General features: G+C 41.2%; 1 protein-coding gene across 1 annotated transcript in view; it reads right to left on the reverse strand.

Moving 5' to 3' along the window:
• The window catches only part of LOC124262636 (ETS homologous factor-like), a 17,442-nt gene extending 2,030 nt beyond the window's left edge, over positions 1 to 15,412 (reverse strand). Inside the window, exons 1-8 of the mRNA XM_046697141.1 lie at positions 15,292 to 15,412; positions 13,830 to 13,918; positions 13,324 to 13,443; positions 12,912 to 13,016; positions 12,499 to 12,636; positions 11,159 to 11,269; positions 5,989 to 6,184; positions 1 to 1,282 (exon numbers count right to left, since the gene is read on the reverse strand). The exon at positions 1 to 1,282 is cut by the window's left edge and continues 316 nt beyond it. Coding sequence (XP_046553097.1) covers positions 1,171 to 1,282; positions 5,989 to 6,184; positions 11,159 to 11,269; positions 12,499 to 12,636; positions 12,912 to 13,016; positions 13,324 to 13,443; positions 13,830 to 13,893 — 846 coding nt within the window. The 5' untranslated portion in view covers positions 13,894 to 13,918; positions 15,292 to 15,412 and the 3' untranslated portion in view covers positions 1 to 1,170. The remainder of the gene's footprint in view (positions 1,283 to 5,988; positions 6,185 to 11,158; positions 11,270 to 12,498; positions 12,637 to 12,911; positions 13,017 to 13,323; positions 13,444 to 13,829; positions 13,919 to 15,291) is intronic.
• Positions 15,413 to 16,148: the final 736 nt, after the last annotated feature.

A 16,148-nucleotide genomic window follows, 5' to 3' on the forward strand; every position in this document is an offset into this window, starting at 1 on the left:
GACTCCTAACTTTGAACAGCAATTGTCTTGACTCCTAACTTTGAACAGCAATTGTCTTGACTCCTAACTTTGAACAGCAACAGCAATTGTCTTGACTCCTAACTTTGAACAGTAATTGTCTTGACTCCTAACTTTGAACAGCAATTGTATTGACCCCTAACTTTGAATAGCAATTGTCTTGACTCCTAACTTTGAACAGCAATTGTCTTGACCCCTAACTTTGAACAGCAATTGTCTTGACTCCTAACTTTGAACAGCAATTGTCTTGACCCCTAACTTTGAACAGCAATTGTCTTGACTCCTAACTTTGAACAGCAATTGTCTTGACTCCTAACTTTGAACAGCAATTGTCTTGACTCCTAACTTTGAATAGAAATTGTCTTGACTCCTAGCTTTGAACAGCAATTGTCTTGACTCAGGATAGATATATGGAGCAAATCATCTTCCCACGTCTTTGTGAAAACTCTTGACAACACCGAGATACTCATTTACGACACTAAATCCTCATATATACCAAATGAATAATATATGTCATACAATGGTTCGGCCTTGTGTCAACCATTGAGACAGTTGTAATGATGTTCATAATCACACGCTAGTCTCATATATTTCTACATCTTACAGAGTTGTGGAGAGTATTACTTTTACATTTAACTTGACATGTTGCGTTGAATACATATCTAAGCGTTTTTTTATCGACAAAGCAAGAATTAAGCCCCATTATTATAAATACATTTAAAAGCAACATCTACACATGTTTAGTGTACAGATATCAACACATTGATAAAAAGTATCAAAACTGACTGTATAAAATATATCAATATATAGTTGAGCACCGGGATATAAGTTTAGCACTATTTAAATATTTACAAAATTTCAAAAACAATATTACTACAAATATATACGATCTTCCGCTGAAGGAACAGCATGTACAACAAGGAATCTCTCGAGTCTGATTTGTCCCACAACTAAAAGAATAACGTAGCTTTGTAAATGGAAACAGTAGCATAAAGAAACATTTAACATGAAATTAAAACGTTTGGCAAATTTGTCACAAGACAACGCACTATATTGTAGAGAATTTATCATTAAACTTCACTAACCGGTTTCAACATAAGTTACAACATCTATCAACAGAGGATATAAATATAGTAACATAGCAGCTGCAGTCTATGCAGGCGGCAACATCCCTGTCAGCTGCCAGCCCGTCGAGTTTGGTCCAAACTTGTATACCAGCTTCTTACCAAACACAGGCTGCAAAATCTTTCGGTGGTAGTAGTATCTGTAAACGATTAAAGACAACATTATTAAACAAAAATGAAATCATTTATCTTTGAGTTTTGTTTCACTAAAATGTTGTCATTGAATTCTCTAATTCAGCAAATGAACGTGAAAGGAAATAGGTTAATTGTAACAGATACACGTGTGTTTTCTCTTTAGCATCATGATAGTGTCATGGACTCCCAAGACATCCCCAAAACCGAATGCAAAACCACGATCTATTGAGCTCAAAGTTTCAATAAATGTCAGTTCACGAAGCGTTACACATGTATCTTCCGATTACAACATGATATACAATGTATATCTATAAAACAAAAACGAGTTTAACACAACACACTGTACCGATTTGAGTGTTGAATGCGAGAATCTCGATTGCGAGTCTCCGAAATTAGGCCAAAAATACTGTCCACCAGATTAAATCTTAAAATTGTTTGTGAGTTTTGTAATTTTGTGGCCGTTCACCCTCACTCTGCATCCCCCCTCTCATGAGACGACGCTCGCCACCCGCACAACAAGTAGGTCAGTGAGCCGGGTACTGATTGCGCCCCCCGCTTGTGCACTTATTTCCACAGCGGACGCTCATTGGTTGGCTGTGACACAAGCGGCTTGGCGACAGATCTCGGTCAGCGTAACCTGAACACCGATCAGCTGATCATTGTTGTAAATACTATCCACGGCCCCTCTGTCTTCACTAGTGTAATAAGATAACATGCAAAAGTCCTTGTGGAGCGGGGCTTGTCGGAAACCTGATATCTAGACTGGTGCACATACAGTAAGGCGGAAAACTCAAGCAGATGCATAACCTGACCACACATTGACTAAAACTTTCTATTTACAACTATCCTGTACATTATTTATGTTATTTATCCCAACTGTGTATTACGGAAGACTTTAGGAACATTTTTTCTTGAAATAGCAAGATGTTGTGTTGAAATTTCAAGATAGGTTCTTAGTTGAAATTTCTCGATAAAGATTTTGAAACTAACTTAGACGTTTTAGATGATAAGCTAACTTCAAATTTCAGCTTATAGAATCGTCAAACTTCAGCTTACATGTCCTGGTCCGAATAATCTTCCTTACAAACCACAAATCATTCACTGGCATTGTTTATGTCTTGAAGTTAGTGAAATGAAAACGATCGGAAAATCGGGTTGAACGTTATGTTGTGTGTAAATGTTGTATTGTATGACGACCGTGTCACAGTCAAACACATGGAGGATACGACTACCCAGAGCTCGACTACCCAGAGGTGATAGATGCCACATAAACAACAGTTAATATATACCTCATAGCTCGACTACCCAGAGAAGATAGATGACACATAAACAACAGTTAATATGTACCTAATAGCTCGACTACCGAGAGGTGATAGATGCCACATAAACAACAGTTAATATGTACCTCATAGCTCGACTACCCAGAGAAGATAGATGCCACATAAACAACAGTTAATATGTACCTCATAGCTCGACTACCCAGAGAAGATAGATGCCACATAAACAACAGTTAATATGTACCTCATAGCTCGACTACCCAGAGAAGATAGATGCCACATAAACAACAGTTAATATGTACCTCATAGCTCAACTACCCAGAGGTGATAGATGTCACATAAACAACAGTTAATATGTACCTCATAGCTCGACTACCCAGAGAAGATAGATGCCACATAAACAACAGTTAATATGTACCTCATAGCTCGACTACCCAGAGGTGATAGATGTCACATAAACAACAGTTAATATATACCTCATAGCTCGACTACCCAGAGGTGATAGATGCCACATAAACAACAGTTAAAATGTACCTCATAGCTCGACTACCCAGAGGTGATAGATGTCACATAAACAACAGTTAATATGTACCTCATAGCTCGACTACCCAGAGGAGATAGATGCCACATAAACAACAGTTAATATGTACCTCATAGCTCGACTACCGAGAGGTGATAGATGCCACATAAACAACAGTTAATATGTACCTCATAGCTCGACTACCCAGAGGAGATAGATGCCACATAAACAACAGTTAATATGTACCTCATAGCTCGACTACCCAGAGGAGATAGATGCCACATAAACAACAGTTAATATATACCTCATAGCTCGACTACCCAGAGAAGATAGATGCCACATAAACAACAATTAATATGTACCTCATAGCTCGACTACCCAGAGGAGATAGATGCCACATAAACAACAGTTAATATGTACCTCATAGCTCGACTACCGAGAGGTGATAGATGTCACATAAACAACAGTTAATATGTACCTCATAGCTCGACTACCCAGAGAAGATAGATGACACATAAACAACAGTTAATATGTACCTCATAGCTCGACTACCCAGAGAAGATAGATGCCACATAAACAACAGTTAATATGTACCTCATAGCTCGACTACCCAGAGGAGATAGATGCCACATAAACAACAGTTAATATGTACCTCATAGCTCGACTACCCAGAGGAGATAGATGCCACATAAACAACAGTTAATATATACCTCATAGCTCGACTACCCAGAGAAGATAGATGCCACATAAACAACAATTAATATGTACCTCATAGCTCGACTACCCAGAGGAGATAGATGCCACATAAACAACAGTTAATATGTACCTCATAGCTCGACTACCCAGAGGTGATAGATGTCACATAAACAACAGTTAATATGTACCTCATAGCTCGACTACCCAGAGAAGATAGATGCCACATAAACAACAGTTAATATGTACCTCATAGATCGACTACCCAGAGAAGATAGATGCCACATAAACAACAGTTAATATGTACCTCATAGCTCGACTACCCAGAGGAGATAGATGCCACATAAACAACAGTTAATATGTACCTCATAGCTCGACTACCCAGAGGAGATAGATGCCACATAAACAACAGTTAATATATACCTCATAGCTCGACTACCCAGAGAAGATAGATGCCACATAAACAACAATTAATATGTACCTCATAGCTCGACTACCCAGAGGAGATAGATGCCACATAAACAACAGTTAATATGTACCTCATAGCTCGACTACCCAGAGGTGATAGATGTCACATAAACAACAGTTAATATGTACCTCATAGCTCGACTACCCAGAGAAGATAGATGACACATAAACAACAGTTAATATGTACCTCATAGCTCGACTACCCAGAGGAGATAGATGCCACATAAACAACAGTTAATATGTACCTCATAGCTCGACTACCCAGAGGAGATAGATGCCACATAAACAACAGTTAATATGTACCTCATAGCTCGACTACCGAGAGGTGATAGATGTCACATAAACAACAGTTAATATGTACCTCATAGCTCGACTACCCAGAGAAGATAGATGACACATAAACAACAGTTAATATGTACCTCATAGCTCGACTACCCAGAGAAGATAGATGCCACATAAACAACAGTTAATATGTACCTCATAGCTCGACTACCCAGAGGAGATAGATGCCACATAAACAACAGTTAATATGTACCTCATAGCTCGACTACCCAGAGGAGATAGATGCCACATAAACAACAGTTAATATATACCTCATAGCTCGACTACCCAGAGAAGATAGATGCCACATAAACAACAATTAATATGTACCTCATAGCTCGACTACCCAGAGGAGATAGATGCCACATAAACAACAGTTAATATGTACCTCATAGCTCGACTACCCAGAGGTGATAGATGTCACATAAACAACAGTTAATATGTACCTCATAGCTCGACTACCCAGAGAAGATAGATGCCACATAAACAACAGTTAATATGTACCTCATAGCTCGACTACCCAGAGAAGATAGATGCCACATAAACAACAGTTAATATGTACCTCATAGCTCGACTACCCAGAGGAGATAGATGCCACATAAACAACAGTTAATATGTACCTCATAGCTCGACTACCCAGAGGAGATAGATGCCACATAAACAACAGTTAATATATACCTCATAGCTCGACTACCCAGAGAAGATAGATGCCACATAAACAACAATTAATATGTACCTCATAGCTCGACTACCCAGAGGAGATAGATGCCACATAAACAACAGTTAATATGTACCTCATAGCTCGACTACCCAGAGGTGATAGATGTCACATAAACAACAGTTAATATGTACCTCATAGCTCGACTACCCAGAGAAGATAGATGACACATAAACAACAGTTAATATGTACCTCATAGCTCGACTACCCAGAGGAGATAGATGCCACATAAACAACAGTTAATATGTACCTCATAGCTCGACTACCCAGAGGAGATAGATGCCACATAAACAACAGTTAATATGTACCTCATAGCTCGACTACCCAGAGGAGATAGATGCCACATAAACAACAGTTAATATATACCTTATAGCTCGACTACCCAGAGAAGATAGATGCCACATAAACAACAATTAATATGTACCTCATAGCTCGACTACCCAGAGGAGATAGATGCCACTTAAACAACAGTTAATATGTACCTCATAGCTCGACTACCCAGAGGTGATAGATGTCACATAAACAACAGTTAATATGTACCTCATAGCTCGACTACCCAGAGAAGATAGATGACACATAAAGAACAGTTAATATGTACCTCATAGCTCGACTACCCAGAGAAGATAGATGCCACATAAACAACAGTTAATATGTACCTCATAGCTCGACTACCCAGAGGTGATAGATGCCACATAATCAATAGTTAATATGTACCTCATAGCTCTACTCAGCTTCTCATAGGTCATGTCCAAGTTGTTCTTTCGCTTCCCCCACATCCGGGCAATGGCCCTAGAGTTGACGAGCCTGAACATCCCCTTCTCTCTATCCACCCACTCTATGTGTGACGGGTTGAAGTTGGGGTCAAGCAGCAGCCGCAAGATGAACTCCCATAGCCTTTCTGCACGGGGCACTGTCAACAGGTAGATCAAGTCATTAGGTTTACACTTGGTACTGTCAGATAGATCAAGCCATTAGGGTTACACTGGGTACTGTCAGATAGATCAAGACATTAGGGTTACACTGGGTACTGACAGGTTGATCAAGACATTAGGGTTACACTGGGTACTGTCAGATAGATCAAGCCATTAGGGTTACACTGGGTACTGTCAGGTTGATCAAGCCATTAGGGTTACACTGGGTACTGTCAGATAGATCAAGACATTAGGGTTACACTGGGCACTGTCAGGTAGATCAAGACATTAGGGTTACACTGGGTACTGTCACGTTGATCAAGACATTAGGGTTACACTGAGTACTGTCAGGTAGATCAAGACATTAGGGTTACACTGGGTACTGTCAAACAGATAGAGACATTAGGGTTACACTGGGTACTGTCAGGTAGATCAAGACATTAGGGTTACACTGGGTACTGTCAGGTTGATCAAGCCATTAGGGTTACACTGGGTACTGTCAGGTTGATCAAGACATTAGGGTTACACTGGGTACTGTCAGGTTGCTCAAGCCATTAGGGTTACACTGGGTACTGTCAAACAGATAGAGACATTAGGGTTACACTGGGTACTGTTAGGTAGATCAAGCCATTAGGGTTACACTGGGTACTGTCAGGTTGATCAAGACATTAGAGTTACACTGGGTACTGTCAAACAGATAGAGACATTAGGGTTACACCGGGTACTGTCAGGTAGATCAAACCATTAGGGTTACACTGGGTACTGTCAGGTACATCAAGACATTAGGGTTACACTGGGTACTGTCAAACAGATAGGGACATAAGGGTTACACTGGGTACTGTCAAAGAGATAGAGACATTAGGGTTACACTGGGTACTGTCAGGTAGATCAAGACATTAGGGTTACACTGGGTACTGTCAGTTAGATCAAGACATTAGGGTTACACTGGGCACTGTCAGGTTGATCAAGCCATTAGGGTTACACTGGGTACTGTCAAACAGATAGAGACATTAGGGTTACACTGGGTACTGTCAGATAGATCAAGACATTAAGGTTACACTGGGTACTGTCAGGTTGATCAAGCCATTTGGGTTACACTGGGTACTGTCAGGTTGATCAAGACATTAGGGTTACACTGGGTACTGTGAGGTAGATCAAGACATTAGGGTCACATTGGGTACTGTCAGGTAGATCAAGACATTAGGGTTACACTGGGTACTGTCAGGTAGATCAAGCCATTAGGGTTACACAGGGTACTGTCAAACAGATAGAGACATTAGGGTTACACTGGGTACTGTCAGGTAGATCAAGACATTAAGGTTACACTTGGTACTGTCAGGTTGGTCAAGCCATTAGGGTTACACTGGGTACTGTCAGGTTGATCAAGACATTAGGGTTACACTGGGTACTGTGAGGTAGATCAAGACATTAGGGTTACACTGGGTACTGTCAGGTAGATCAAGACATTAGGGTTACACTGGGTACTGTCAGGTAGATCAAGACATTAGGGTTACACTGGGTACTGTCAGGTAGATCAAGACATTAGAGTTACACTGGGCACTGTCAGGTTGATCAAGACATTAGGGTTACACTGGGCACTGTCAGGTTGATCAAGACATTAGGGTTACACTGGGTACTGTCAAACAGATAGAGACATTAGGGTTACACTGGGTACTGTCAGGTAGATCAAGCCATTAGGGTTACACTGGGTACTGTCAGGTTGATCAAGACATTAGGGTTACACTAGGTACTGTCAGGTTGATCAAGACAGTAGTGTTACACTGGGTACTGTCAGGTAGATCAAGACATTAGGGTTACACTGGGTACTGTCAGGTTGATCAGGCCATTAGAGTTACACTGGGTACTGTCAGGTAGATCAAGACATTAGGGTTACACTGGGTACTGTCAGGTAGATCAAGACATTAGGGTTACACTGGGTACTGTCAGGTTGATCAAGACATTATGGTTACACTGGGTACTGTCAGGTAGATCAAGACATTAGGGTTACACTGGGTACTGTCAGGTAGATCAAGACATTAGGGTTACACTGGGTACTGTCAGGTAGATCAAGACAGGGTTAAACTGGGTACTGTCAGGTAGACCAAGACATTAGGGTTACACTGGGTACTGTCAAACAGATAGAGACATTAGGATTACACTGGGTACTGTCAGGTAGATCAAGACATTAAGGTTACACTGGGTACTGTCAGGTTGGTCAAGCCATTAGGGTTACACTGGGTACTGTCAGGTTGATCAAGACATTAGGGTTACACTGGGTACTGTGAGGTAGATCAAGACATTAGGGTTACACTGGGTACTGTCAGGTAGATCAAGACATTAGGGTTACACTGGGTACTGTCAGGTAGATCAAGACATTAGGGTTACACTGGGTACTGTCAGGTAGATCAAGACATTAGAGTTACACTGGGCACTGTCAGGTTGATCAAGACATTAGGGTTACACTGGGTACTGTCAGGTTGATCAAGGCATTAGGGTTACACTGGGTACTGTCAAACAGATAGAGACATTAGGGTTACACTGGGTACTGTCAGGTAGATCAAGCCATTAGGGTTACACTGGGTACTGTCAGGTTGATCAAGACATTAGGGTTACACTAGGTACTGTCAGGTTGATCAAGACATTAGGGTTACACTAGGTACTGTCACGTAGATCAAGACATTAGGGTTACACTAGGTACTGTCAGGTAGATCAAGACAGTAGTGTTACACTGGGTACTGTCAGGTAGATCAAGACATTAGGGTTACACTGGGTACTGTCAGGTTGATCAGGCCATTAGAGTTACACTGGGTACTGTCAGGTAGATCAAGCCATTAGGGTTACACTGGGTACTGTCAGGTTGATCAAGACATTAGGGTCACACTGGGTACTGTCAGGTAGATCAAGACATTATGGTCACACTGGGTACTGTCAGGTTGATCAAGACATTAGGGTTACACTGGGTGCTGTCAGGTAGATCAAGACATTAGGGTCACATTGGGTACTGTCAGGTAGATCAAGCCATTAGGGTTACACTGGGTACTGTCAGGTTGATCAAGACATTATGGTCACACTGGGTACTGTCAGGTTGATCAAGACATTAGGGTTACACTGGGTACTGTCAGGTAGATCAAGACATTAGGGTTACACTGGGTACTGTCAGGTAGATCAAGACATTAGGGTTAAGCTGGGTACTGTCAGGTAGATCAGTCATTAGGGTTACACTGGGTACTGTCAGGTAGATCAAGACATTAGGGTTACACTGGGTACTGTCAGGTAGATCAAGCCATTAGGGTCACATTGGGTACTGTCAGATAGATCAAGCCATTAGGGTTACACTGGGTACTGTCAGGTTGATCAGGCCATTAGAGTTACACTGGGTACTGTCAGGTAGATCAAGCCATTAGGGTTACACTGGGTACTGTCAGGTTGATCAAGACATTAGGGTCACACTGGGTACTGTCAGGTAGATCAAGACATTATGGTCACACTGGGTACTGTCAGGTTGATCAAGACATTAGGGTTACACTGGGTACTGTCAGGTAGATCAAGACATTAGGGTCACATTAGGTAGATCAAGCCATTAGGGTTACACTGGGTACTGTCAGGTAGATCAAGCCATTAGGGTTACACTGGGTACTGTCAGGTAGATCAAGACATTAGGGTTACACTAGGTACTGTCAGGTAGATCAAGACATTAGGGTTAAACTGGGTACTGTGACGTAGATCAGTCATTAGGGTTACACTGGGCACAGATGTTTTGAAACATGTCACGTCAACATGTAGTATCAGGCAACATAAAATAACTAGATGTTTTGAAACATGTCACGTCAACATGACTTGAAGGCTTCTGGCTCTAGCAGACCGCCTCCCTTTCGACCACAGCTTACGGTTTCAAATATCCGTCGTTTCCCATAACTTACACTACTGGGCCTAGATTTTCGAAGCTCTCTTAGCGCTAAGATATTCGTAAGTTAATGTTAATGTATGGCACTTACGACTATCGCAGCGCTAAGAGAGCTTCGAAAATCTAGGCCCTGAACGCGAAGCACGATTCATCTTAAACCCGCAGATGTTGAGAAAGGTATAAGTTAAAGTACATGTCGCAGCCTGTTCACAATTTTTGTCTTGGCATATTCCAAAAGATCACATATTATTATTAACGCCATAATTGAAAATAATGTGACTAAGATATTTAATGAATAAAACACCCGTTCAGTAGAAGCAGCCAAGCAAAACTCAAGACGGTCCTGTGAGTGTCACCGTTAATAAGTCTCCTCACAGAACAAAGGAGTTTGACAATCTCACTCTCACATTCCCACAGCCACCGACGCAATCGTCTTGCGTTGACAACAGCTTATACTTGTATTTCAATGCATAGACGCTAATCAATATTTCTACAGTAGCCCTCTTTATTCCCTTCGGTTATGGACCAGTGGTGCGGTTAAACATAAGCAACAATAACATCACTTGACAAAAGCTGCGATTATAATAGCGCACGTGTTTGTGGCTGTTAATTGAAGACGCCGTAACGTTAGTATGGCCAGCGGTTTTAAGAGTCTTTGATAGCTAAATCGTTCAGTTTATGATTTATGTAAATTTAGCGACGCGAAACCAAGAGGTTTATGGTGACGTGTCGGGTAACGCTAACAGCACCGACAAGCCGACATGTAGCGTTATTGGGTAACATTCCTTCATCGTTGTTCCGTAAAAGACCAGAGATCCGTGACTGATTTGTTTTTCTAATTATTTATATTATGCAGCTGTTTTCGTTTTATAATAATGGGCCGACCATTTGAGAGTCTATCGGAGCTGTAGACTCGAGGAGGAAAGTGTTCTGTTGATAAACGTATACGAAATAGCCGCTGATTAAATCAAATAATAACTCTACACATGTATGCATAGGTGACAGCAACGTTCATCTTTTAAAAAACACAGTAACAAACACAAAGAGCTAACAGGATTTAAAGTCTTACATCTCTTGTTCCTGGAAGTACCCTGTGCGCGTTTCGGGGGTTGGGGACAGATGATGGGAATAGTTTCTTCTATGCCTGTGTGTGTGACAACTGCAACGTTAGGTGGATAACCTGTAAACAAGTATACAAAACATGAACACATAAACAAACACAATTGCTTCATAACTCGTAATAGGAGTGTTTTGTGGTGCTGTGGAAATAAATAATCTGCCAACCAATTTGCCCCCCCCCCCCCTTCCACGCGCTCGCGCACGAACTCAGTCACACATCAAGTGCTCCCCTTAGACGTTATTTCGTCATATACGCCGTATATACATGTACATAGCCAAATTTATTTTTGTTGACAGGTACTAGAATAAATCAAATCTCAGTGTTAAAATATATTCTTCTTTTTGTATCGAATGACTAATATAGATTAGTAATGAATTCGCTCCTTGACCCATCCAATTGTCGTGTTTACCGACCTACTCTTTATTTGTGTTATAACATTTTGGACCTTCATTGATCCTGTTATAAATCGACTACTTGGCCCCCGCACAAAGCGAAAGTATTACAGTGATACATTATACAGGACATCCAAGTTATACGTCCAATACGCGCCTTCCTACAGCCCAACAGTCTTGTAACCGACTGTAGTATTCAAAGCACATTCAGTTCTACTCAGAGCTAACAATACTGAGAGAATCCCTAATCATATGTGCATGTGTGTATCTGGATTGAAGATTAAAAAAGGAAACATGTCGTTAAAGCAACAAACTCCGTGACCCACTCGTTGGACTGATACAACAGTCGGCGTGAACACGGTGAACATTTACGTACATTTACTTCCTGCTGCCCGACAGGGAGGTAACTCTGGAATGCTCCCTCGAAGAACATTCCTATCTGTTTAGTGAAGATTTTAACTCGTGTATTTAGATGTAGCTGGTCTTGTAAGTAATGAGAAGGTCACGTGTTTAATTAGATGATTAAGATAAAAAAGCAAAACCTTTGTAACGTTAATGATAAAAACACACTTTTCCCGTACGCTTAGAGATCTCCACACAAGTTAACCTTGTACAGTAAAAGATTGCATTTTCCGAATAGTGTTTCAATCATAAAATGATTTTGTAATTGCCATAATATTGTTCTAACTCAGTATTCACTACCAATAATCGAAGTAACAAATGCATTTTACGTTTCAGCGAACTGCCAAATATCAGACAATACTACTGGCATCGGGATAAATGTGTCGTAATCCTAAGGAAGGTACAGTTTTGATGTATAGGACTATTGTTTGGGGTGTTTACGTGAGGTAACAAGTTGAGGCCGTGTTTGCGTTTTGAATGAATTTTTACACTCACAGTTACTGGCATCAAACTTGTCCTCTGGGTCAATACAGTAACGATGCCTTCCGAAAACAGCATACACTTGATCTTCCAACTTTTCTATCCTCAAAGCTTCAGTGCCCCGGTGATGTGTTCTCGACACGTGTCTCTCCGCTGCAATACATAACCACGCTCTTCAAAATACAAAATATATGCTAGTTACGTTAATGCACATTCTTACTACCTAAGGTTCAATGTGAACCAGTAATGTTGGTTTTAATATGCTACCTTTGTATGCTTTAGTTATGTATCAACTTCAGGAAGTTGAGTAATCGAACCAGAGTAAAAACCCCACAATTCATCATTCGCATCGTTTATAAAGTCAGTAAGTTTCAACCGTTGGCTACTCACAGATCGCTTAGTCGTATGTGAATGTTGTATGTGCTCACCTTCTGGGTGGGGATTGATGTAATGCAGACACGAACTGTCCATGGGAGCGAGAGGGGTGTATTCTTGGCTGGGCTCTATGTGGCAGCTGCTGAACACCACCTCCACTGAAATAAAATACTCCAAAATGAACTAAAATATTTTCATGATATAACAGAAAAAGAAATCCGCAACACAGTAACTGCTAAGGATATATTTTCGGCCAAGTGAATCAAGGAATTGATTTGTAAAAGTGTTTCAAGGTCATGCTACCATTAACATACAAACAACTAAGATTTCAAGATTTCATCGAAATCGTTGTCAACAGTAACAGAACCTGCACGTTTAAACAGATTCAGAAACTACAAGTTGGACAAATACAAGAAATCCCCGCTTATTTTAGAGTCCAAGTTATGCAGGAAGGTATTTATTTACCTGGATTGTTGGCGAACCAGTGGTTGGCGGTGTCGTCGTCGGAGAGCAGGGGCGAGTGTTGGGGGGATCCTGAAGAAGACGCCGGGGACGACACATCGGACGAATAGTCGCAAGTGTAATCTGAAAGCATTGTTGTGTTATATAACAGCCATATTACCATGACGGTTCTGTCTCTGTACAGACTGCAGCCTAGTAACACTTTCCCAACAAGCGGTCTTCGTTGTCAGCAGAGGAATAACGTCTAGGTGTATAACATTAGTTAATAGTTCTTTAACTTTATGGTACAGCTAAGAGAAACCACCACTTCTGTCCCAACTGGGGTGCACGGGACTTGTCCAGGTCATGACGTTTGGTATTTGAGCACCATGGCGGTATTCATGGTTTTAAACTAGAAGGTAATTGTCAGTGACGCAGTGAAATTACATCTTATACCACAACCTTTACGTTTCTAGTTTTGTAACTCTTTCTCTCTTCCACTACTGTACAATTACTATTGAGGTACCCACCATATCGGGGCTGATGGTACTCATACGAAATCGGGATATGCTCCACGTATGCTGTCTGAGCCATGCTGAATATGTCTTCTGTCCTGGTTCTGGTAAAAAGGAAAACAATTATTACTGCATAATATGATCAAACGTCATTACCGTATTTGTTCCATGTTAAAGCAGCGTTACGTAAACGTTGTTCCCCAAGGCTCACTCCCTCACTGTGACGAGTTTCAGCTGTGTATGTCAGGATCTGCTGTCCTACATTTCAAGTGGATATCGGTAAGATCAAACTGCAAAGTACCTCTGTTCCACACATAGTACGAAAATATCGACGTCCTTAACCGAGTTTTGGTCCTAACGTAGAAAAATCTAAGGTATGATAGATTGTACACGGCGCACGGATTACTTATTAATGCCATCATCAGTTCACGTGTGGGGACGTCCCAACGCCAATACGTACCCGCAGTGCAAGCTCCCAACTACATACAAGTACCCGTCCCTACAACGGCCTCCAAATACCACCGTAAGCAAAACGTGCACCTCTAATTAATAGTCGTTTGAAACCCCGCCCTCCGACCAATCATATTCCTAGATTTAAATATGTCACGTGATGATGTGTAATGGAAATTCCCATATTGTCTGTACCTGAGACGCCTCCATAGGAATCGCAAATGATGTTGTGAGTTAAAATTGTGACACACTACGATAGGCCATTTCACAAGCACCCGGGAGGCATCCCCTTCCCCCTGACATCTGCAGCCCTGACCCCCAGGTCTAACATGGCGTCTGACGCTTGCATACCGCTAGATGAACGAGCACACGGACGGCCACGCTTGACGTCGCCCCTGTGAGCCGACGTCTGCTAAGGCCTTGCTATAGGACAATTGTAATGCTGAATAAATTGGATACCGTTAGACTCATAACTGTAATTTCTTTACTACGTTGCAATTCAGCGCTCGCAGTGCATCCAGTAGGGCCATATGTCAGTCCAGTTGTGAATGTAGTGAATGTATAAAACGCCTTAGTAATTCTTCACCTCTGGTCTCACAACAAGAAAACACAACTACTGCCGTTAACACCGCCACCATTACTACTGCTACTATCACTTCCACTATTGCTGCCGCTGCTACGACGACTACTGTTAAATGCGTCACCAATAATACTTACACCATTACTTGTATTTCCAAGGCTAGAATAACTAGCTTTGCTTTAGGACTGTCACAATTCAATGACCCCACAGCTGACGATATCTACACTGTCACCACAGGAATTCTTCTTGTTAGAATAACAAAAAAAGATGTACACTCACTGAAATATGTTCCTCAATCTTAGATATTTCTGCACATCGCATCAAAGGCCTAACAAATACATTGGTTAACATGCTGAACTGGCCGTGTTCCACAGTGGTAGGATGGCCGCACACAGGGCAAGCCGCTAACACGACTGATGCAATACTGACCCGCACCTTCACACCCACCTGACATTTTGAAACACTTTGGTTTTTGACGGACAAGAGTTGGTAAAGCATGTGTGGTCACTACATCTCTTTGGACAATGGTCACTTCTGCATCCAGACACATCGTTACAAGATCCTGAAACCAAATGAAATGGTCAGTCATTTCTAGGGAGTCGAATATATAGGAATAATTCTAAATGTAAGGAAAACTGACGAGGAAAAGATGGAACAAGGATATCAAACTACATAGGGAAAAACGGCTATCAGTGACGACAAAGTCATCACTTCCATCTCACAATTTTCCTGATAAAGCCTTTAAATATAATTGTAAAATACCAAAAATCACAAAATATGTTGAAATATTACAGATTTAGAGAGGACTAAAATTTCTGCATATGTGACAAGACTGACTAATCTCCATTAAGGTTTGGGTAAGTAAAGTTACTACTATGGTTCTGCTCCAGTTTCGGTGGCATATATTACAAGTAATGTTACAGTTGTTTGAAAAATATACTGTTTTCTTATCGTACATCTTCCAGTTGGCTTGGTTTCTACTACACAATCACCATTGTTGCCACAACCGTAGTCGAACCCTATAAGGAAGTAAGTCGCATGTAAGCTATGCCAGGTTGAGCTTTCACAGAGTTCCAACGTCAAATTCCACCATTATCATCGGATGCCATAGTCTTGTACAAGCATTCCAGCACGAGCGAGGTGTTCGAGTGAAGGCCAATTCAAACGCCCTTGAACGGGTATAGCTATTTCAGAACGATTTGGTTGATACTGATATCTATATTGATGTTTATATATTGAATTTAATTCAACGATCACTGTAAGACATGATCACCACGTTGGTTTATGTGGTATTTGATGTATTT

The sequence above is a fragment of the Haliotis rubra genome, unplaced genomic scaffold, assembly GCF_003918875.1.
Source record: "Haliotis rubra isolate DU_JTF1 unplaced genomic scaffold, ASM391887v1 Scf849, whole genome shotgun sequence".
NCBI classification, from domain to species: Eukaryota; Metazoa; Mollusca; class Gastropoda; order Lepetellida; family Haliotidae; genus Haliotis; species Haliotis rubra.